The following is a 23,654-nucleotide window of genomic DNA, read 5'->3' as shown; positions in this document are numbered from 1 at the left end:
TACTCCCATTTCTGCCCCATCCATCCTTCTCTGAAGACTCTTGGCATCTTTTTGTCTGGACATGTTATACCCTCCTCTGTTTCCAAGGCAATCTTTGGCCTACCATCTCACAGCCTTTGCCTCACCTTTGCACATGTATTCAATTCCCATATAAGAGTGAACTCCTTAGGGCCAGGGACCAAATCTCACTCACGCCCAACCTAACAATGTTAAGGGTGTCCACTGTGGTGGCGGGGTGCCGATTTGGGAGGCAGACTCCCAATTTGAGTTTCAGGTCTACCACCGCTTACTGACTCTTTGGTGTCTCAGTTCCTTTTCTGTAAAATAGTGTTAAAAAGAGGACTCTACCCCAAAGAACCTGCTTCGAGGGAGAGATGGAAACCCCCGTGCATGCTCCGTGTACCACTCGCCACCCTTTTCTGTAGTCATCTACTGACTCTGGGTCACTTGCTACCCCATTTCTGATGATTGAAGTCTCTGGCTGACCATAGTCTCTCAGACGTTCCTCCTGTGTTAACACTGGGTGATGAAAACAAGCTGCCAGCTCTCCACCTTACTGGCCCTCACACCCAGTACTGAAGTCCAGACACTGTCATTGCAAATAAGGGCAGCCTATAAAATCTTATCTTCGGGCATCCTACTCTCTGTGCACATCCCATCTCTTCTGGTTTATCCTCTCTGGTACCCAGACTCCAACAATTCTTCAACTCTAGTGGGACCCACCCTCTGCTGACTACCATTTAATTGTATCACCTGCTCCATGATGTTACCTCCTTCTCACCCAGCTTCAATTCCATGGGATTTAAATCAGTGGACTTATTTGGTCTCGGTTAGACCTGTCTGTGTACTCTGTGTCTGCATCTGTGTGGTTGAGCGTGGTCAGAAGGCACAGTGTCCTGCTGATTGGTTTCACCTGATGACTATGGGCCTCAAAGGGGTCTTCAATGCTGCCTGGGGCGACATACTCCCTCTCCATCTGTTTGCCCCCCTGCTCGCCCAGAGAATTACTTCAGACCTATTGTCTCCTCAAACCTCCACATCTCTTTCCCCATCCTGACTCCCAGCCAAGACCTTGCTTCCTGATGCACTGAGAAAACAGATGTCTACCCTGGGTCTCACCACATTTACCTGCCTACCTGTACCTGTGCCCAGGCTTTTCTCTCGTTACTATAAGATGCTCTGCCTCTGAGCCCTGGTACCTCTGCAACGGGTGTTGGGTGCCATGTCTGCCCACACGACAGACACTCCTTTGTGGGAGGGCTTCCCCATTGTGGGCCTCGAATTATTTCCTCAGTAAGCGACTTGCAGACAGGGCAACAGGGCTGAGCCTGCCATGGTCACCACTGTGTCCCCAGGGCCTGGCCCAGAATGTGCCTGGAGCAGGTGCTAGGCATGAATGGGTACAGGAGAGCCGGTATCCACCTGCTGCTTCCGTTTGGAGCCATTTCCTGAGACGCCCGTTTACTCAGAGCTCCCTAACTTGTTGATTTTGTGATTTTGAAGATGGTGGCTGGAACATTGAATGCTTCTTGCAATAAACTAAGCCATGGTGCTGAGCCATTTGACACCTGCCCTGGGGAGGGAGTGTCTCATCCACCTGGAAGATTACTGTCCATAGGAACAGCTGCTTGCCAATCCACTCACCCTGAAAGCACCACTCACCCCGGAGCAACTCATCTGACGAGTCCAGGAGGTCACCCCTGCACGTTGGGAAGTCCGAGGGCTGGGCCAGGACCCCTGTGGCTGTGCCATCATGAGGACCATACTGCTCTCCTCTGATGCCAGTTGCCTTCCACATCCCAGGCAGATGTCACAGGGTCTGCAGGGCCTCAGCCCTCGGGGCCTCTGCTCTTCAGGGAGCAGGCTTGGTGCCAGTCAATCCAATCCAATGCAAGCCTTTTAAAGTCAAGCTGCCTAGACCCCCTCTGTTCCTGTAACTACTTCGGCTACTTGGCTGCCTGGTCGAGGCTGCCCACAGAGGGCCCACAGAGGACCCTGAGCTTGGACTGGGTCCATGCCCTTTACTCCAAACACGATCAATAACCTCTCTCGAATTCAAAAGGAGGTGGGCACATGAGTGAGGAGGCTCAGGCAGGGCCCCCACAGACAGAAGACTGCAGGCCCTCTTCCTACCTGTGTTTGACCCTGGGTTCCACCCACCTCTCTCAAACCCAGAGCCAATTGTCAGCAGCACTTGAAAACTGCTCTGAGGTTTTCCTGCTCCTGTCCCTGCCGCTCCTTCACTAGGCTGCTTCCAAACCCAGACCGGGTGGTGGCAGGCAGGCGGGGAGGCTGCTGGAAGTTGGGCATAAATAATCCACAGTGGATGGCCAGCCTCTGAATGATGGGGAGCTGACTCCAGGGGACCAGGAGCCCTGCTTGGCCGCGCCTTCAACTGTGCCCTCAATGCAAGGAAGACATCTAAAGTGGAAGTGTGCTGACCTGCCACCCCCCTCAGGTGCACTGACCCACTGCTCCTCTGGCAGCAGAGGCTGCTACCCCCTTGCAGGCGACACCATCGGCTCTTAGGTATCTCACACCAGGTTGCCTCTGAGGCTCCCTTTAGGAGTGGCCACCGCTGCTCTCTTTCCAAACCCCCGGCTTCCTCACAGCCAATGTCCCTGCTGGAGAACATGCCATGTTTCCTGTTTCTCCCCAGACTCAGAAGCCTGAGCTCCATCAGGAAGTACTGGCTATTGCTTGTCCTTCATTCCACAGGGCAGTAATTCTGTATGTGTCCAAAATGCTCAGGCCTCAAGGGTCCCTGGGGAGGACAGAGCTGCACTGCTGCAGGCGTGGTCAGGACATGGTCAGGACGTGGCAGGGCGCCGGGTTCAGCCCTCACCTTGCACCTGTTCTGTTCCCTCTAGGGTTGGAGATGTGGTTCAGGAAGCAGAATGACTACTATCCCTCCCACGAAGAGGGAGTCAGAGTGTCCCTGAGTCCACTGTCACTGAGTTCCTCCAGATATCAGGGCTGGCTGGGCATCAGGCCAGCCTTGGGCACTTTCTCAACGAGGCCCAGTTCCTGACCCACCCATTCATCCCATCTGAGCCAGCCATGGGTGGTTTCTGCTGACCCTCTGATCCCCCGCTGTGCAACACGCCCTGTGTGCTGGGAGCCCCACATGCAGCCTATGCTGCTGCCGTCTGGACAGTATCCAGCCTGGTGTGTTCCTCCGGGGCTGTCGGCCGACACCCAGCTGTCAGCAGGGGACCCCGAGGCAGTGTTGTGCCCAAACCATCCTTTCCCTGACTTTGAGCCTGTGTCACACACCAGTACACGTCTCAGCACTATTGCACGGAGGTGAACTTTTGAAGACTGGAACCCAAACTAGAGCTGGACAGGGCTAAAAAGAGGGATGTTTGGGAGTGCTTTTATTTGTGGGAGCTGAGAAGGGATTGATGTTTGCTCGGGTTTGCATTTGAAAGGAGAGCATCCTTCCACAAGGGACCCGATCACTTAGGGAGCATGAGGACAGACCTGCTCCCTGGGCCCTATCTCCCTATGTAGCTGAAGCCTATTGGTCCAAAGGTGCTCTTTTCAGTTTCATCTGAAGGGGACCTGGAGAAATGTGTCTAACAGCACCTGTGGCACATGGACCTCAGGATCTGGAAAGAGGAGATATAGAGCCCTCTGTAGTGGCGTGCGGGAAGGGGCCCTCAGAGAGGGTTTTGCACCCTCTGCCACATCCCAGAGTCACAGGTCATAGGGAGACTCCAAAGCATGCTGGCCAGAGCAGGGCGTGGAGCCAGCGCCCGAGGGCTCAAGTCTGGAACCTGCAGGCCTGGCTCTGCCATAGCAGCTGTGCGCCCCTCACAGGCCCTCAGCCTCCCTGGACTCAGTTTCCTAATCTTCAGAGCTTGGGGTCGGGAGGGGCCTGCCAGGTGCCCGGCAAAGCATCTGGCACCAAGTGAGGGCTCAGCCTGCCGTGGTTGTGAGAAGCAGCCCACCCCGAAGCCCTATCAGCACCTCGCCAACCCAGCGGGGCTGTGTCTGCAGAGGCCTGAGAGCACTGGGGAGACAAACGAGACCAGAGACAGCACTCAGAGGTGCCATCCGCCCAGCTCACAGCACCCCTCCTGCCAGCACGGAGAGTCCTTTGGGCCCCATTTCCTCTCCCACCTGGAAGTGATTTGCAATCCCAACAAGTGTACACACAGGTGTTTGCCTGCATCACCTGTCTGAAGACAAGGCCTTGCCATCCGGAGAAGCGAGGCCCTCCAAGGGCTCAGCTCATCGGCTGCTGGGGGCGGCTCGTGCACCCTGCTCCCTCCTACCTGCCCTGGGTGGATCGCTGGTACCGCGGAGTGGGACATGGGTGGGACAATGCCAGAGGGGTAGAATTCTGGCAAAAGCCTGAAATGGAAAACCAGTGCTAAGTAGCCCCATGTTTTAAAGGGTGATGGTAGGCCACCTAGTAGCCGTGGGCAAAGCAGTCAGCGGTCCTTAGCCCACCCTCCCCACCCTGGCCCATAGGCCGAGAAGCCTCTGGATTCACTGGAAAGTCTGTGCAGAGGAGAGCAAACTGATTTCCTGCTTGCACCTCTGCTGACTCCAGTCTAGTTATGCGTGTTTGTCCCAGTACCAGCCTGGACCCCACGGGCCCAAGGACGACAGCAGCTGGAACAAGTCAGGGCAGAAGTCTGGAGTCCCCAGAAACCCACCGAATCCTCTGTGAGTTAAGTGGGAACTTGGGGCTCAGCTGCTAGGAGGTTTCCCTGGGTGGCAAGCATCTCCCATGTTCCCACAGGACTGCAAAGTGCATCAAAATCCCGGTCCACCTCTAGGGCCCTGGGACGTCCTCACTGTGCCTAGCCTGGGGGCTTCCGGGAGGCATCTGGTGAGGATTAGCAGATGCTGTAGTTATAAAGGGATCTCAGGGTGGCTTTGCATTATCAGGCAGCTTGTGGGGAAAAAGGAGTCCCACCAGGACAGCAGAGTGAAAAGAAGCATGTATGGGAGCCGTCCAGGCTGCAGGCAGCTCTCTGCCAACCCTGCTAAGCCGACAGCCCTGTAGAACGCAGTGGGTGGCCGACCGGGCTAGTGCCACACGTGGCATGAGGATGACCCCGCTACCAGAGTGCCCCTGACTCTGTCCTCCGTCCTCTCTGGGAACTGCCACAACTACTCTGAATCCTTCCTCTTTACTGAATCTAAAAAAATTCTATCATGGTCTTTAATCCTTTCAACAAATGTTTATCAGGCACCTACTATTTCCACCTTATGAAAAGCTCTAGGCTTCTCTCTCTTGCCCCCTTGTCCTCCAGCTGGAACGAAATGCCCCCGGCAGTTACAGCCTTGCCTGCTCTCAGAGGCGGCCCATGCTTTTCCCCTGCCCTGTGTGCCTCCTGGGGTTGTCACTACACTGTCCCTTCTGCTGCTATCTTTGTTTGGGTACTCTTGGCCCCATGGCTTCCGCCTATATTTCAGCCTCTGACCATCTTCCCTGCCCTCAGCCCTCTGTCCAGAGGGCTCTGGGCTGGGTTAGGTGCCTTCAGCCGGTGGGGCTGAGAGTTGCTGGGTAACAGTCCTGAGAGGGTAAGGACAGGTGACCCAGCAGGTGTTGCTGATGCAGAGGAAACCTCAGGAGGGTCAGCAGCCTGTGATCTGGGGTCTCCGACTCACCCCTCGTGTGCCACCTGAGTGCCCGCTTCAGGCAGACAGCAGCAGCTTGGGTGCGCCACCCCGCCTCCAGGAGAGGACACCTCTCTCTGCCTGTCCAGGTGTGTCTATCCCCAGGGCCTGGATCTCCAGCCACTTCTGAGTGTCCCTAGCCCAAGTGTGGCCCACAAACAGCCCGCCCAGAGAGTGGCTATACTTATGTGAGTGGAGCCCTCTCATATCCCTTTGCTCCTTACCGCCTTGTTCTCTGTGTAGCCTACAAGCTGGACCTGTGTAGTGCCGATGGCAGTCTAGTGGAACATGTCACAGAGGCTGAAAAAAGGTGTCTGGAGCAGAAGGAAGGACAAGGCAGAGGACCACTGATCTGTGCTCCAACTACCCTTCCTGGTGCGTTCAGTCTTAGGGAGGGGCCACCTCTCAGTAACCGTTGGCTGGGCCTTCTCTACGCCTCAGAACACTGGGGGTCTCCCGGTGCCGCAGAGCCCACACCGCCCACCTGGGCCACACTGCATTGAGATGCGGGTGCTGCTGGCAGGGGTGGGAGGCAGCTGGGCTGGGGTGCACCCCCGTGTTGCCCTCAGCTTGTTTTCTAGGCTCTCGTGCCTGGGGCCTGGGAGGCAGCCTCGGCCTCGGAGGGTCTCCTTGGAGAGCAGGGCTCTGGATGGCTTGGCCATTCACATCTCAAACTTTCTCAATACTCGACTCCCAGGGAGCAAGCTTGGAAATTGGTTATGTGACCTTCAGTACTTAATTGCTTGTTAAAGTCCTTTGAAGTCCTCACAAAAGCTTCGCAAAAGCACTGAGATTTAAGAGGACAATACAGAGCTATCTTCGTAAAAAGCTGACATTTAAATTGTTCTCATTTTATAACTTTGCAATGAAATTCTTTGTTTCCTCTGTAGCCATTTCTGAGTATTTACTAACATTCAGAAAAACCTCTGTTCTGTGTAAAATTTCAAGTGTTTCTGACATCAGTGCATGATGTCAGACTGGGTGGTGTGACACATGAGTACGACCCAGAGGCTGGTCCCCAGCCCCGTGTGAGTGCTGACCATGAACGGCGAGGAACAGGTATCCAGCCACCTCGCCCCCCCTGCCTCTCCCTCCAAGAGGCGGATTTAAAAAAAATCACTGAAGCATCATATTTTAATGAGCTTTCTTTGCAATTTGTATATAATAGATTTTCAATAACAACCTGTAATTAGTTCATTTTCTACTATTCAATTGCTCTGCACTGAGGCCATTGACAGCTTCCAGCTGGGATCTTTAAAAATGGAAAGCACTGGAAGGCTCAGCTCCAGACAATGGCTAGAAAGTGCTGGTCCTGAGAACACATCTGTTAGGAGCAGAGCCTCTGAGCAGGGCAAGAGGCGTCTGGGTTCGGAACGTCCCAGGAGAAGAAAGCAGAGGCGGGTGAGATCGCTGGCAAGCAGCAGCCCTGGCTCAGAACTGATCCCCCCACCGCGTGACGAGGGGTGAGACTGTTCCACCCCAGAGCCCTGTACGCGCACAGTAGGGCAGCCCCATTCCACCAGCCCCACTCCCCACTGGGGTGAGGCCCTCGCCGAACACCCTCCGCCCCCATCAGGGGATGCTAGTGGCAGGCAGGGCAGTCGGAGGCACGAGGACACCCTTGGCTGGAGCCTGCAAGGTCTGAGTTCACGTGCTGGGGCACAGGTCCCATGAAACCACGGAGAGCAGCTCTGCTCACATTCTTGTGCTGACAATCATCACTGAAAGGGGCTTCCAAGGCCAAGTCCAGCTCTCCAGCTGACACCAGCGCCCTCTACAGCGACTAGCTGAGCTGGTGCACCTGCAGTGACGAGGCCTCTCTGCTCTCCAACAACTCACACAAGGCTGGGCGGCCAGCTGGGGGAAGCCTCTGTAGGTCAGCCTAAATCTGCCTTCTCCCAGCCCTCGCCTCTTGGGGCCTTTTGGGGCCCCACCCATCAGCCACCCCACCCCTCGTGACAGCCTCCTCACTCACCCAAGCCCTTTACCCCTTTAGAACCACACCTGTGTGGGTCACCTCCTTCCTCGTCCTTTGCTTGGTTACCTCATCCGTGCAGGCCTCATCTCAAACGTCCTTTCCTGACACCTCTGGGGAGAGCAGGTCCTGCCTGTCAGTCCTGTACGGTTACTCTCTGTCCCAGCTCTTACTTGGTTTATCTGGTTGTTTTTCCGTTTTCCAAGTGCCTCCCTGCCAGATGCAAGCTCCATGCCGGCAGGGCCTGCTGGTCTTGCTCACGGCTGTGTCGCCTGCCCACTGCAGGCTGCAAAGTGGGCTCCGCGAGCGTTTGCTGACCTGACGCCCTCTTCCTCCTCAGTTCCCAGTCTCAGCTGCTGAACCTTTCCTCATGTGTGGTCGCCCAGCCCTGGCCAGGCTCCTCTGAACGTTCTGGCCAGCCGGCCTGCCCCTTAAATGGACGCTTTTCTCCAAGTGTGCCCAAGTAGGGGATAGGCCGACATCCCCCGCCCAGACCCTCTCCTTTTCAGAGAGGCTGTCCCACACCAGCACCCCCTCTTTCCACAGTGATCCAACTTGATGCTGCTTCCTCGAATATTTCTGGCACTGACCTGAGTCAGGGAGCTTGGGGCTCTGTGCTCAGTGATTTTGCTCAAGAGGCCTGGCCTCCCGGCCTGCCAGGGCCCACCACGGGGGACCTTGAGCTGCCAGGGTGTCCAGTTCTCACAGGGCATGCTGTGGCGGAGACTCTAAAACTCCATGCTGCATCTTCTTTTGTGGGTGTCAAGCTCTGTCTTTGTGATGTGGCCATGGGAGCTGAGCGGGGGCTGTGCAGATGTGCTTCAGGTTCTCAGGAGCTGAGCTCAGAAAGAATACAAACCCACACTCTGCGCTAATGAATTATGTCCCAGGGTGCATGGATCTGCACAGAAATAGCAAAGCTGACCACCGGCTCAGCCTGGGCCTCTCGTGGCCAGGGTCTGCTGCCTCTGTTGGGGATGTGGCTGCGGTCTCCACACACCACAAGGCCAAGGAGCAAACTGAGCAGGAGTCCTTATCTCCACACACAGTTGCCAGAGATGGAGGTAATTAAACAGTGGGCAGGTGGCCTAACAGCCTAAAAGAGTGCTTATCCTGAGGAGGGCTGAAGGGCCAATTAGAGGCCTTGGGAGCAGGAAGGGAGCTTTATGGGACAAGCAGCTTTTGTCTTCATTAAAGGAGCATTAGGCCCATGTGGGCATCAGGGGCTTACCTCACACCATCACTCGGCCAGTGGATCAGGGATGTCTGGCTGTGGGGAGCCCTTGCTGGCCTGGTCCAGCCTGGCTGGTGCTCCCCTGCTAGGGTGCTTCTTCCCCGAGGCCCCCCTGGAGACACACGAAGGCCCTCTGGGACCTCTGCGAGAGCTGTACTGTGTAGGGACCTCTGCATGCCAAGGGTATTTCTGCAAATACTTCATCCTGTCACTGAGCGAACATTTACCAAGGGCTTCCTCGGCGCCAAACCCCATGCTGGGCGGGAGCACATGGTGAGCAAAACAGCCTCTGCCTCATGGAGCTTCAGGACCAAGGTGGGCAGGAGGACAATGACATAGCACAGGGTGGCAGGCTCCAGACGGAGAGGCTATGGGAACGCGCAGAGAAATCGACGTCGTAACTGTCACCACCTCCGTCACAGTCAGTGATTACTTAGCACGACCATACGCCAGGTGTCATTGTCATCACTTCACACGCATTACCTCATTTAGTCCCGAGTAACCCTGTGTGGTGGTGTAACTGTAGAACCGGCTCAAACCGGCCCTATCCTGTCAGACAACAGAACGAAACTGCAAGTCGGGCAGCCGGAGCATGCGCAGAAGGAAGAAGGTTGCACATCACACCTGGAACCAAAGTCAGTCCCCACCCCCGCCCCCGTCATGGAGCCAGAGGACCTGGACACGCCGGGAATCTGAAGGCTGGAACACTTTCCGAAACAAAGGGCCCATTGTCTAGGAAGATCTGGTACTGAAACCCCTTAAATTCCACACAAACCCTTGATCTACAAGACAACTATGAGACTTGCCTCCTGTCTACTTGCTGGTTGACTTTGCAATAAAGCTTTTACCCCCTCGAAGCCAGTGCTGTCGTATTGGTTTCTATGCATGTTGGGCAGTGAGCCCTGGTTGGTAACAGTGGTGATTACACCCACTGTGCAAATGAAGAACTTGTAGCCCAGCTTAACTGCTGGTACAGAACTGTCCTAGGTTATACAGCTGGTGAATGGCAGAACGAGGATTCGAACCAGGTCTGACTCAGTCCACACTTTTAACCAGTCTTATTACATGTAGAGATGAACTCAGAGCTGTGGGCACACAGAAGGAGGTGGATGGGGATAGCAGAAGGAGGAGAGACTGAGGAAGACTTCCTGGAGGGGGGGACCATTGTGCTTGGGACTCGAAATTTAGGAAAACCCACTGTGGGGACAGTGAGATATTCTTTACTGGAGAATGTTGATGAGTTGCAATGTTTAAGTGCATAAGAAGTTTCTGGAATTGGGCATTTGGGTTCAATTTTCACTCATCTTCCTGCTGACTATGTGATTTTGGGTTGGCTATCTAACTTTCGTTCCAGTTTCTTCATCTGTAAAATTGGGAAATAATACACAGTACTAACACTTGATAGATGTTAGGTAACATTTTACACAAGTTGAGTATTAAGAGCCGACTACTAACTAAAGTGATATTGACAAGCAAAGTCATTTTGATGGCACACCGGTTTTGCCTTCAGAGGCACATGGCTGGCTCATGAGGAGCCTCCTTGAAGTCCGTCTCTCTATGCTTGAGGTGAGGAGAAAGCACCCCCATCTCTGTCCTTTGGAGGAAGCGGTGAGACTCATAGCCCTTTTCTCTTTAAGTTTTCAATTTCTCCTTTGGCCACTCCAACTTAACTGTTCTATGCCCCTGAGCAAATGAAGTATCAAGGGCAATGAATCAGTGTTTTTTTGCTACTTGATCTTCAAGTCTTATGCGAGGCAACCTCCCTTTGGGGTTATGGGAGTCACCACACCTCTGAAGGTCCTGGCCTCGGCCAGACTGACACTGGTCCACAAGTATTCCTTGTTCCACATGCCCAAGAGCCAAATAGATTTAGAAGCAAGTTTTGATAAACCCTAAGCTATCTGAAATCTTGCTACTCATCATCCCACACCGAGGAACCAAATGGAGGATGAAGTGGTTTCCTGGCCATCTAAATCTCGTCCGAACTCGCCCTATGCAGACAGGAAGCCAGGCAGAGCAGAGGAGGGGTGCTTGCCATTGTTTTATCTTGTCATCCTGCTCATCACAGGGTGGCTATGAGGACTGACTGAGATAATGTGTCTGGCATGGCATTTGGCCTGTGCTGGGCATTTTTCATTCTAGAAGATAACCACATGGCACCATCCTGTCATTTTGCAGCAATGATGGCAGAAAAATAGCTGTAAATTCACCGGGTGACCATTTCAACTGTTTCGGAGTTGCCTTGGATACAGAGGTATTGTAATAATCAGACAAAATCCGTTTATTCCCCTCCCCCTCCCCCGCTTGCCTGGAGCTGAGGGTGGGTGTCCCATGCACATGGCCAGCCCCATGCGGCCCCCGACATGGGTTCTCCTCCTGGATACTACATATCTGCGGTCCCAGAATGCTCACGGGTGAGGCCCGCCCTCTTGCACTGCTAGCTGCTCAAAACCTTCCTTTGCATCCAACACATTGCTCTCATAGGATTAATTAAAAGGACAAGTATCTTTCTAAAAAGTAGAAGAAACTTGTAATGAATTTAAAGCAAGAGAAAAATTCTCATTTAAGCAACATGTTTTTCCCAAGATCCCAGCCCAAGCATTCGGAAAAGTGCAAAAACATGCATTATTGAAAAGCTTTTTAAACGAGCAACTTTTAATTTATTGTAATGCACAGACAGGGCTGCCATGCATCTTGCTCAGCGGTGACCCTGGGGCCTGGGTCTCTGCCTTGCAGCGGGGACCAATGGTTCTGCTGCTTGTCGGGAGGGGAGGAAGAGTGGAGGGCACATGCTGAGGGCACACTGTGCTTTTAGTTCCTACATCAGCCTGTGATATGGAAAGCCAAAAGCAACTTGGAGAGAATGTTTAGGTGATAAATGGAGGACGAGAGGGAGGCCACCCTCATATTTCACTCTTGTCACTGTACAGAGACGGGTGACTAGAAGACTTAGCTCCATTTGACAGCCAGAAAAAGACTGAAATGACTTCCATGGTTAAGGGACTTGTCCTTTGCTCCCCACCCTGGGGAGGGGTCACCTGATCTGTAGAGCCAGAAGGGCTGTACAGCCCCACCACGACCCAGCTCAGCTGAGCACAGGCAACGCCCAGTCATGTGGTTGCTGACATCGCCCGCAGCAGCTGCAGACAATGGCGAACATGGCTTCTCATAAATGGCTGCACCAGATGTGTGAGATATCATTTAGGAGGCTCCCAACCCCCAAACCAGTAAATACAACACACTTCTCCAGGGAAAATGCCCAAACTCATCCTCTAATAAAGCAACTGGGTCGGTGCCAGGTTCACCCAACAGACCTCATCCGGCCTGGTACCCACGCACGCTGGCAAATTAGAGACCAGAAAATATAATTTTAAAGTATCGACCTCTGCCAGCCCATCGGGTTTAGTTTTTAAAATGAAATCCAAAATGTTGTTGTTGACATGTTTGAGCTACTACTTTCTGAGCTGTAGTGAGATTTCTTTAAAGCCCATTGATTTCTGGGTAATAAGTGGTACCTATATGTCTCACTTCAATTACTTATTTAACATTCACTGAACCATAAATCCATCCCCAGAGCTCTGGGAATTTAGTTTAGAGTTCCTATGACTTTGAAAAACCATTGATCCTGCGTGCTCTAAGTAGCCACATGTCAGGCCTTTATAGCAGGTTAACTCATTCTGTGGCTTCCTTAATGTCTGTGAGTTTACATTTTATTGCATATCTGTTATTTGTGTTGGGCCGTGATGAATGGTTTGGCTGCCTGGTTCAAAACATGTCCAAGGTGACAGAAGAATCTAATTTGCTTTAAAAATGATGATTATAATGCTTTTCAAATAATCCAGGAATGAGGGAAACAGACACCACATTGCTCTGCGTGAGACCCATGCTGAAGGGGAGGCCATGGTGTTCCTCTCCCCCACAGGCAGCTCCTGCTTCTCGTGACCTGCCGCAGGGTGGCCAGGGAGGCTTCCACCTCGAGAGTAAAGCCAACAGCCACCTGTTTGGCCCCAGACTGATTCTCAGGAACAGAACTGATGAAGCAGAGGCTTCTGTGGAGTTGGGTACCAGGACAGTACCTGCGCAGTGCCATTCTCTGCTTAATGGGGCCACCTTGGGTCATTTGAGTAGTGATGTCTCATGCACACCCCCCCACCCCAAGTCCTGAGCCCCCCAGCCTTGGCCCCTGGCTCTTAAGATGCACTAGCCTTTTCCTTCATTGCTCCTTTGCTAAGAGGCCTGAGCCCACGCAGCACTACCAGGGATGTCTCAGAAGTGTCCCCAGAATACGTACTGCTTCTTTCCTGATGCGGAGGGCTACTCTGCCTTCATCTGCCCTGACCACCCCAGTTTTTTTTTTCAAGGTTCTTTGGGACTGGGGTCACCAGGAGGGCTCAGCTTGGGGGAGATGAATGGAGAGGATATGGCAGGAGGTGGACTCTGGGGACAGGAGTGATGTGCAGGTCAACGCTTACCAACTGGCTCTCCAGAGGAAGAAGAGCCTCGCACCCCAGCCCCCTTTTGTAGCGTTTGTACGGTGTAAATTTCTGTGGTGTAAATGTTCCCATGGCCTATTTAAAGCTACCAACAATTTGTTTGCCTTGAAAAATTCCAGAAAATGTAACAACCAACACAATCTAGGTCTAGGGGGTTGCCAATACTTGCACACATTCTAAAATTTAGAGATTTATTTCAGGGAATAAGCTCCTTGATTCATAAAGCAAATACCTCCCACAGCAGGCCAAGCCTATCAGTCATTCACACATTATTCTAAACTACTATAAGCAGATACGAGTGTTAACAGTGGGCAGGGAGGATGATGATGGGGAACCAACTGTACCCAGCCATGGGCGCAACAAGCAGAGCCCTGTAACAGGGACTGCACTTTGGTGCTTAGCAATAGGGATGCTGTGAGCTAGAAAGGTACCCCCCATGTCAAGCTCATGGACATTTCCCACAGGGAAGAATCACATTTGTTTCTCTCCTCTTATGTCATATACATGCCTCTTCTAGCCATCACAGAGTCTTTCTTGCCAATGAATCGCAAGAATTCCTTCTCTGGCCTTGTTACTGTTTGGAATAATGATAGCACAGAGAGAGGGCTGTGGGAAGCAATGACGGGTTTCTGAGAAGTGGAACTCCCGGTGGAGGTTGGGGTGTGGGGAGGATGCCAGGATCTGTGGCTCAGACGCTCAGGGCAATCTGGGGATCTCACACCTACTTCCCCAATTCCAGGGCCTGCAGGTCAAGTCTAAGGGTGCATCACAGAGGGCACACGCATTGCCGGCTTTAGCAGAGCCTGAATACTTTCTGTCATAAAGGGGTTTCATCTCTTCTCACACAAAGATACCCCTCGTGTCTCGAGTTTGGGCCCAGCACTGCCCTTCCCTCTTTTCACTGCTGAACTCTGCTGAGGTTCCTGCTTCTGCCTGGCCCGACCTCCGCAACCCTCCTACAGAATTTGTTCCCAGGCAGAGCTCCCTAGGGGGCCAGGCCAAATCCTTGGGACAGCCCTAAAATCCCTCTCTCCACATGCAGTCCCAGGATCCCTTGGGGTGTCTAGCAGCGAGCTCTCAGCCACACTTAAATCACAATCCTGGATTCCTTAACCCTGGCCAACCACAGCAAGACGAGCCTTTATCCAAAAGGCACAGAGCGAGTGCCCTCTCTTCCCATTTGCTCGCCTTTACCCTTTTCGCAAAGTTCAAGCTTGTTGCAAAACAAATCCAACTGCTTTCATCTATTAAAGAGACCAGCCTTGGAGGTAGCTGCGGACAGACTCCAGGCCCCGACGCGTTTTGGCGCAGGAACGCCTGGGGCCACAAACCCGTTTGCCCGCCTGGGGCCTGACTTACGGAAGGCCGTGCAGAACTCTCGGAGGGTCAGCCAGCCGTCGCTATTGTAGTCATCGAATCGCAGGAGGTCACCCGGTGAGCACCCTAGGGAGTCCTCCTCCAAGTCTGGCTCCTTCAGCACATGCTGCGGATGAGGAAGGGAATAAGGTCGGAGGCTGAATGAATCCAGGGCTGTGGGCTTCGCTAGGACACGGCTCAGGCCACGTGGGACTGTGGTCACCAGCCTGAGGTGGTGTGAGGACTCCTGTGACAGCTTAGTGGGCCATGGGGAGCACCCAAAGCTCTTTGGTTTTGTCGTGTCCAGCTGTTCCATTTTGTAGATGAGAAAACTGAGGCTCATAGAGGGGCTTTCCTAAGGCCATACAGTGGTTACGGTAGAGTTGGGATTAGTGTTCAGGTGTGCCTTCTCTCCGTCTAGGTGGACTCCAGACAGTCTGAGGTGGGAAGGATCTTTGAGGCCACCTGGTCTACCCTTTTATGCTATTAATGGGGAACAGAGACGAGAAGGGGCCTGACCAAATAAACTCAGCAAACAGTCGCAGTTCAGCGTGGGAACGAGGCCCCCTGGCTCCCAGCTGTGTATGGCTGAAAGGTCCCTCCTCCATGGGGACCTCCTTACCCGTCCAACTGGCCCTTACCACTCTCAGGGCCATGTCTGCTGGCCACAGCTCATGCCCCAGGAGGGGGCAGCTGAGATTCTGCTGACCTAGGCCTGAGCCCCTGTCTTTGCCGGCCCTGTCCTGCCAGAGACCCGAACATCTGGCCCTGAGACTCTGGTGCAGGGGTCATGTGTGGGCCCTTGTGAACTCTTCTTTGGATGTGGCCTGGGCCACAGGGCACAGAGATCTCCCCAGCATGACCGGTCACATGACAAAAGGTGACTAAGGGTAGAAATTCTAGGTGCCCTCACTCAGCTCGAACCAGAGCCTTGTGTGACTTGCAGGGAAAATGCTCAGAAGGAAATCTCAGAAGAAAGAAAATTTTATTTTATTTTTTGGGGGAGAGGGGGACAGATGCAGTTTCTCTTTATTTAACAGTCTCAGCTTGGTCTGCTATGTTAAAGGCAATTTAATATGATAATGTTAAAAAAATGACCCTTCACCCAGCAAATAAGAGAGTTCGATAAAAGGGAGATCAACCATAACATCCGAAATCAATCTTCCGGAGACGGAAATTTCCCTTTGTCTATTTCTGCATTGGAAATTGATTAACTTTTCATAGGACTGACAAGTTTTTCCATGACATCTTTGATTCAGTGTCAAGGAAAGGCCCACTGTAGCTGGGCTGTGCTTGGCAGATTTATGAAATAGACTTTAAATACATTAAATTTTAAAGAGGAAATCATAGTCCAATTACCATGCTTGCTAATGGCTTCAGGTGCCTTGGGGCACGTCTCTACCAGGTTAGAGCAACATGACCAGGAAAATTCTATTTACTTGGCAGCTACAAAGGAGCCACGTGGGCCTGGGGTGCCAAGAGCCCACAGCTGCCTGTCCTTGGCGCTCCCTGCACAGCCTGTAGCTTGGGGAACTGCCAGATGGTTCTTCCTGCAGGGAACCATAACTAACAGGACCCAGGCTTTTCCCAGAGCAGCTTGGGTCATGTGTGGTTCGCTGGCCCTGTCCCTTGGGGTCTTTCATAGCTGGTGGTGGGTGGGTGGGGGCAGGGCTAGTGCTGACGGAGGTAGTGACATGCTGGCTGGCACGGCTGAGTTGGCATATGCCTGGGAGGCTGGCCTTGGATAAACTTGTATGTGTTGCCCAGGTGTGACTGAGCAGAGTGGGGTCTGTCTGTAAGTGTCTTTGGATCTGTGTTTCCCAGCATGCTCCAGGAAGCAGGCTCTGGACTGGCCAGAGTAGTGGGCCCTGAGAGGGGGACCTGCGTGGCAGAGCCTCTGGGCGACTGCTCTGTACTCAGATTTTGTGGGCACTTGCAGGCCCCACAGACCTTGAGAGGAGCAGGTGGAGCCTCCTGGTGGGAATGATTATCCCCCAGGGAGACCCCTGTGCTGTGAGGAGAGTGGGTACACACACAGCAGTCCACCTGGGGTTCATCTCAGCTCCGTCATGTTCTAAGCAGTGAACATGACTCAGGCTTAATTTTTTTGGAACCTGTGTTTCCTCATCTAAAAATATCTGGGAAGTAGAGATAATAGTTGTGCCTATATCGCACAGCAGAGGCTAGCGGAAAGGTTTGATGAGGAGATAATAGTTATAAGGACGATGACGATGACATTGATACTGACCACTGTCACCTTCTGAGAACATAACATGTGCCAGGCACTGTACTGAGCACTTGTCAGGTCTTAGCTTGATGGTCACAGACAAGAAACCAAGGCAGAGAGAGGTGAGTGTGTCTCCCGAGACCTGCCAGCACTGGAACGCAGGTCCTCTGACCATAAAGCCTGCGTTCTCAGCTACTACACCACACAGTAAGGGACACTTCTGTGTTTGTTAGGCTGCAGGGAAAGGCAATGCTCAGTAAGTGTGGGGGCACGCCCCAGCCCAGTGCTTCCTGGTGACCTGGTCACAGCTTTGATAAAGTCACTACATCACGCGCAGGGTTTCTTTAAAGTGGCATCAAAAGTAGGCGCTCTGTAGTCTCTGGGGATGAGCCCCCCTGCCTTCCCCTCCTCCTCCACTCCCTCCTGCCTGGGCAGGGTGACCTTGCTCTCCTTGTATATCTTTGCATTTGCCTGGTATGGTCCAGGGCCCCAGGCCCTTAGAGGCAAACCAGCAAAGCAGGAGGAGGAATGCAGGCCCTTCTGGCCTACTTAGCCTCCTTCCTGCAACCAGCACCCAAAGGTCCTCCCTCTATCTGGCAGTGGCTGAGTCCCAGGCTTCTTCTTTACTTCTCTCTGCTATAGTTGCTAACTGTCCTCCTCCCACTTCTTAGCAGGACAGAGGAACACGTGTGCTGGGTTTGGGGAGAGAGGCAAACCATAGGGCCCAATCTGAGCATTTTTCCAAAAGGAAAAACAGTGCTTGGGGGTGGAAGCAGGGCTTCCTGCGAGCAAACAGTCTGGGGTTTGGGTTATTGGTATCCAGGGGCTAAAAAACAGTGAGATCCTAGGGGAGGGGGCTCGGGGGACACCCAGGTTATAGCTCCGATGATGTGTAGTGGAAACTGAGCCAGCTTCCAGCTGAGGAAAATGAAGGACTCAAGGAAGAAAAGATTTCCTAATGCTGAAACCAGCCCCCCAGAAGTGTGTGCTTTGCCAGCGAGTTGTGAGTGTTTCAAAGCTGAAGGTGGTTAGTGGGAAGAAGATGCTTGACATCGTTTTGTTTTTAAGAAAGTCTCAGAGGTTTTGAACATAAGCTCTTGATCTTGACTCTGGAGCAAAGGCTTTTTCTTGCAGGAGAGAGGCCTCCTTGGCATCCTGGTAAGAGACAGTTACAAACCACTCTCCTCACCTGAATCTCTCTCCTCTCTTCATTTACATGCTAAACAGAAAACCAGTTGCCTCTGTAATTCAATACTCACCTGAGCCAGTTCCGAGCTGCTGAGGTGGCCATCCCCATCTGCATCCAGGTCCTTAAACAGAGATTCAACCAGGAGGCGCTTCTGGGAGGCAGGGTCTTGTCTGCCGTCCCCTTCTGGGCGAGGCTGCAGGCGTGTCTGAAGTGCCAGAAGGACATTCTTTAGGCGGGCGTAGTCGGCCATGGTACACAGGTCACCTGGAAGAGAAGATGAGGTTATTGCTGCAAGGCTCCTTGCCGTTAAGGGAACATTCATCCACTCCATTCATGATGAGTTACCAGGCTGTTACTGTGCGCAGTGCCACTGGAGTGGATGGGACCTGACTGTCTGCCCAGCAATCTATCCTATAAATATTTACTGAGCACTGAATACACGTTACACATGATGCAAATGCTGGATGGAGCCTGTTGGTCCATCCCACAGATGTTCGCTGAGCACCTGTTACATGCCAGAGTGACTGTGGGTGGAATGGGGGAGTTAGTCCAGGGGAATTCACAGCGGGAGCCCCACGGCAGCCGCAGGAAAGCCAGCCCCAATTCCATTTTGTGATACCTCGTCTTTGCCTTAATCCTACCTTAAAGGCTGCTTTTGAATACTTGTAGATTTGGGAGTTTTAGTTAACAGGACTAATAAACCCTGCTTAAGTTAATTAGGCACACTCCCAGAGCTGGATTACTTCAAAACAAACATGTGTCCACAAGTCTATGACCAAGAAACAAAAGGAAGCTTTACTAAATTAGCACTGAAGCGCACGGCCGATCTCTCGCGGGCCTTTCATCGCAGGCTTGCTGCTCGGCGTCGGGCCCACACGGCGCAGCAGCAGATGAGGGCTGCGATGCCCTGTGACATGTAGCTGATCTTGCTGGCGGCAGGCCATGAGGATAAACACCAGACACAGCGCAGCCCGTAAACGGAGGCCGCGGGGCCGTTAGCAGAGGGGGAGCGCACCCCCCCCCCCCGCCCCCGCATCCCCAAGCATCTGGCTCTGCTGCGTCCTGGAGAATCAGGCGTGGGCTCCTCACCGTCCGTTCTGGGTGGAAGGCCAACGCACTGCTGGGAACAGACTGTCTAGGGCATGGAGCGCTTCCCCTTACTTGCACGGCCAGTTTAGGGCACCAGGAAACACCTATGGGTTGGAGAGCCCCCACGAGTCCGCTGGGTTTGAGTCCCAGCTTTGCCACTGCCTGATGTGCACCTTGCACCAGGTACCTCAATGATTTCATCTGTGAAGTGGGGTGAATGCTGCCTCCCACATAGGGCTGCTAGGAGTAAGGTAAGCATATAAAGGGGTTGGCACAGAGTGAGAACTCACAACACCATAGTTGCCTCCCCCTAATTGTTATTACAACCACACTAGCTGAAGAGCAACAAACAGGGAAGCTATTTAGTCGGGGAACAGCTGACGGGGAAGTCTTTCTGTCTGTCTGTCTCTCCCTCCCTTTTTCCTCCCCCCACTAGACAAGCCTGGATGGTCCAAACACTTTTTCTTGTGCTTGTTTGTGTTTCTAGAATTTCTTCCAATTTGGGGTCAATTGATTCTTGTCAGAAACAGATGCCTGTTACCATTTCCTCCTGCATGTTTACGTAGAAAAAAAATCAATTGTTGTGTTCAATATAATCAGATCTATTTGCTCTCTGACAGTCTCCCTGCTCTGACAGAGATGGCTCCCCCATCCTCCAACCACACTCTTTGACCTGCTGCGTATCCGTGTCTGGTGCTCTTGGGGCCACCAGGTGGCAAACCCAGTTCTTGTCTATAGGGCGGAGTGGTAAAAGAGTGGTCTTGTCCCGCCCAGAGGAAGACGTGGTGGCCCGCTGGGCTTTTCTTCTCCTTTGGCTTTGATAAAGGTCAGTTTTGGGAAAGGAGAGGAATAGTTTTGTCTGAACGTTGGACCCCCGGCCCTAACAGGGTGAAGTCTGGTCCTGGAAAATGGACCAGAAGTCGGGATGAGGCACACAATAGGAGACAGCTTCGGCGTACGTGGCGAGGGGTCTCTGTGTGGAGGGACCTGTCCTGGAGGGGACTCCAGGCTTCCCCGGGGGCAGGCGTTCATGCCCGCATGCTCGAGGTGGATGGATGTGGGGTTGACAGGAGGTTTGACTCAGAAATGCTAGTGGACGATCAGACTCCTAAAAACACACCACAGCAGGGCAACCTGAGGGACGGGTCAGGACAGGCCAGATGGGCAGAGACATCTCATTCTCACTGGTTCCCATGCTGCCTCCCCCTCTTTCCCCGCCAACTTTCTTCACAGACCTAAGATCTCCTCTGAAGCCGCCTGTCACTCTGGGCCAGGGGTCTGCAGCCAGACACGCCCTCCCATTGGCAGGCCGGGGGAGCCATCGAGGTGGGTGCTGTAGGGTAGGTCGCCGCACTCCCTCAGGACCTGCCCTCCTATCACATCCCTATGATTCACTGGGATTCACAGGCTTCTGGCTTCCCCACCCTGGCATCTGCCCAGCACATGCCCCCTGGTCAGGAAGTTATGCACACATCTAGACATCAGCCAGTCTCCAAGGTCAGCTCCCTGAGCCCTTGGTCTTGCCCCCTACTAGGGCTCAGATCAGCCCTCATCCTCTCATCCTTTTACCAGCATTGACTTACAAACGCTGTGCCAGATTCTGGGCGGCGCAATGGAGAGAGGATGGCTTCCGGGCATCCAGGGTACCCATGCAGGGGGAGTTAACAAGGCTGGGGTGAAGGAAGCCTCCCTAAAGGTGGAGTGTGCAGGATACCTGCAGGGTGATGGAGTGTGGGGGACCAAGAGGCAGAGGGAACGGCATGTCAGGCGGCAGCGGTCGCATGTGCAGGAGCAAGTGGCGTAGCGCATCTGGGGGCACTAGGAAGCTAGTGTGGCTGGGCCGGAGCGAGTCGGGGAGAGGGGAGCAGGACGAGGCCGGAGGGAAGCGTGGGAGCTGTGGCAGGATGCCAGGCAGTTCAGATCACAGTTGGCACAACTTCCTTTGTCCTTCCTTTCCTTCAGCAAGGGCTCTCACCTTGCTGGGCCTGTGCTGGACACGGGGCCCTGAGATGGATGGAGGGGCTCATGAAAAGAACCTCAAATCCTCCTTTGTCCTAGGAGCTGTTGTGACTTCTATGAGTCTCAAGAGACGACGTGGCCTAACCTCAAATCGTTCAATCACTGGCCCAATATCATTGTGCAACCCTAGTGTCCCTGTATCCCCCGGGGGTCATGAGCACCAGAGGAAAGATACCCGATGGCAGCATTTGCGCACCCATGGAAATGGTCCCCTAAGACTCCAAAGTCCAAACTCTCTCAGTGGGACGCCCTCTGAAGCTTCAACTCCTGCAGGGACTGCCCTCTCGTAAGCCGTCCCCCGAGGCAGGCCTTGGTGCCCAGGATGCAGAGCTTCCCAGCAAGGCAGGGAAAAGTGGTAGTTTACTAAGTCCCAGTTTTGTTTTTTCACTCGGGACCACCCTGGTTACACTATGGGGTCAGACAGGAGTGGCCCACCCAGGTGAGAGGTGGGCGTTTGCGAACCTGCCAGGCCTGGTCTATAGCTAAAAGGTCCTCACTCTGCTGCCAGTTTTAAACATTTGTCTTATTATAAAAGAAATACATGTCCATTGAAGAACATTTGGAAAATGCAGATCAGTAGAAAGGAAGAAAAGAAACCACCCATGATTGCCACCCAGAGCCTGACCAGAGGTGAAGCCAGGCCCTCTGCACAGGTGACATTGAGCCCATGACAAAACGAGCCGAGCTCCTGGCCAGCAGAGGCCTGGCCCACACAGCCTCTGTTGTCTGACCTTCCTCCTTCCCTTCACAAGTTCCACTCAGTTATGAGCAAGAGTGTGGGTGCCGAGGGTGGGGTCCTTCTCACCTACATGCAGGTCATCTGCCCTACCCAGCAGGCCCGCACAGGGGACGTGAAGGTGGAGAGCAGAAGCGACCCCAGCAGCACCAGCCACCGGTGCTTGCTCCTGTCCACAGGAGAAGGGGGTGTGTATGTGGGGGTGACATTCACCACTCTCTCCTTCTGGAATGGTCTTTACACAAGTCTCTGCACACTCACTGTTGACCTCATCTTGGTCCCTGATGAACTGTCATTGGCACTCTCTGGGCCCTGCTCCTGACTGGAGCAGGCCTGGGTCTCAGGGAAATAGCCCCTTTGCAGGGAAGTTCCCTGGGGGGTGTATGGCAGAGGCTTGGGGACCACAATACTCCTCCCTGGTGTCCCCGGGCAGGGCCACTCCCACTGCCAGGGCCTCTGAGGTCCATCCTGCAGTATGGTCAAGCTTCCTCACTGATGGACCCAGGGACGGTCGGATTTCCAGAGAGGACTCTGACGAGTAGGATGCCTGGTATGATGTTGAGGTCTGTGCCTTGAATGAGGTCACCAGGGTCTGCCAAATTGGGACTTGTAGGGGACCTGCTGCTTGAGTGGGCAGGACAGACATAATTAGCCCTAGAGAGGTCTCTCTCCACATGCTTAGAAAGTCATTGAAGGGTTTCCTCAGTATCTTGGTGGTTTTCAGGTAAAGAGGAATTTATGTCTTCATAAATAAGAGGGTGTGTGTGTGCGTGTGTCTGTGTGTGACTTTGGGTAGGTCAGAGCCCTCTGCTGAGGCTTGGAGAATTCTGGGCAAGTTCCCTGCTGACCCACACGCTCACGGTGCTGTGATGGCAGCCGTCACATGCACGCCTCGGCACCTTCTTGCATGCTTTCTCCCTTCTTCTTCTGTCGCCTTTGTTCGGGGCCAGCTCAGTCCCCTCGCACTCGTGCACAGGGAACTACCCCCCCCATCCGGCTCCTCACTCTCTCCCCAGAATACTTTTTGTGAGGCTTGTCCTCTGTCTCTATTTGAACTCCTGCAAAGCAGCCCCCTGAGACAAGGATCTGGGGGCAACTAGTATATTTGGAGGTGATTCCAAGACGTACGAGAAGTGAGACTGGGGACGGGGAAAGCCAGTACAGGGTTGGTTGCCACTGTGGGCAACTGGGGCCCAGTCCCGTGGGGCCTCAGAGAGAGACTGTGCCGAGCACGCCTCTGAGCTGCCCCACTGAGGGGTGAGGCGGCTGGAACGCTTCCACCAGTTTCCGCCCCTCTCCCTCGCTGGCCGAGCCTTGCCCGTGGGGCCATTAGGCACTCCCCCGGCCTCGTCCAGCACACACGAGGACCCAGAACACCTCTGAGGCCAGAACGTGTTTCAGGCTGAAGATGCAGGTACCTGAGGTTGGATGCTACTAATAAGAGGCTTTCCCACCAAAGCTGCAAGTTGCAAGTGGGTGGGCCTGGACTAGAAAGTTACACACACAGCATTATGGGGTTAAGTGCTTGTTGAATGAGGTAACTACTGACTATGGTGAGAATCGAGTTCTGTGGCTCCAGGGGCAGAGGGTCTCATCAGGAAGCCAGGAAGATGGGACCACCCTGTGATCACCTTGCCTGAGGCCCCAGAGTGGACATGGGCTTCGTCACAGGCTGTTATTTCTACCTGACCCCAACTTC

General features: G+C 53.5%; 1 protein-coding gene across 1 annotated transcript in view; it reads right to left on the bottom strand.

Moving 5' to 3' along the window:
• The window catches only part of FSTL4 (follistatin like 4), a 350,131-nt gene that overhangs the window by 101,012 nt on the left and 225,465 nt on the right, over window positions 1-23,654 (bottom strand). The window contains exons 5-6 of the mRNA XM_036224242.1: window positions 18,182-18,375; window positions 14,699-14,822 (exon numbers count right to left, since the gene is read on the bottom strand). Coding sequence (XP_036080135.1) covers window positions 14,699-14,822; window positions 18,182-18,375 — 318 coding nt within the window. The remainder of the gene's footprint in view (window positions 1-14,698; window positions 14,823-18,181; window positions 18,376-23,654) is intronic.

Source organism: Rousettus aegyptiacus, unplaced genomic scaffold (genome assembly GCF_014176215.1).
Source record: "Rousettus aegyptiacus isolate mRouAeg1 unplaced genomic scaffold, mRouAeg1.p scaffold_m13_p_7, whole genome shotgun sequence".
Classification (NCBI taxonomy): Eukaryota; Metazoa; Chordata; class Mammalia; order Chiroptera; family Pteropodidae; genus Rousettus; species Rousettus aegyptiacus.
This window is presented reverse-complemented; position numbering and strand designations above follow the sequence as displayed.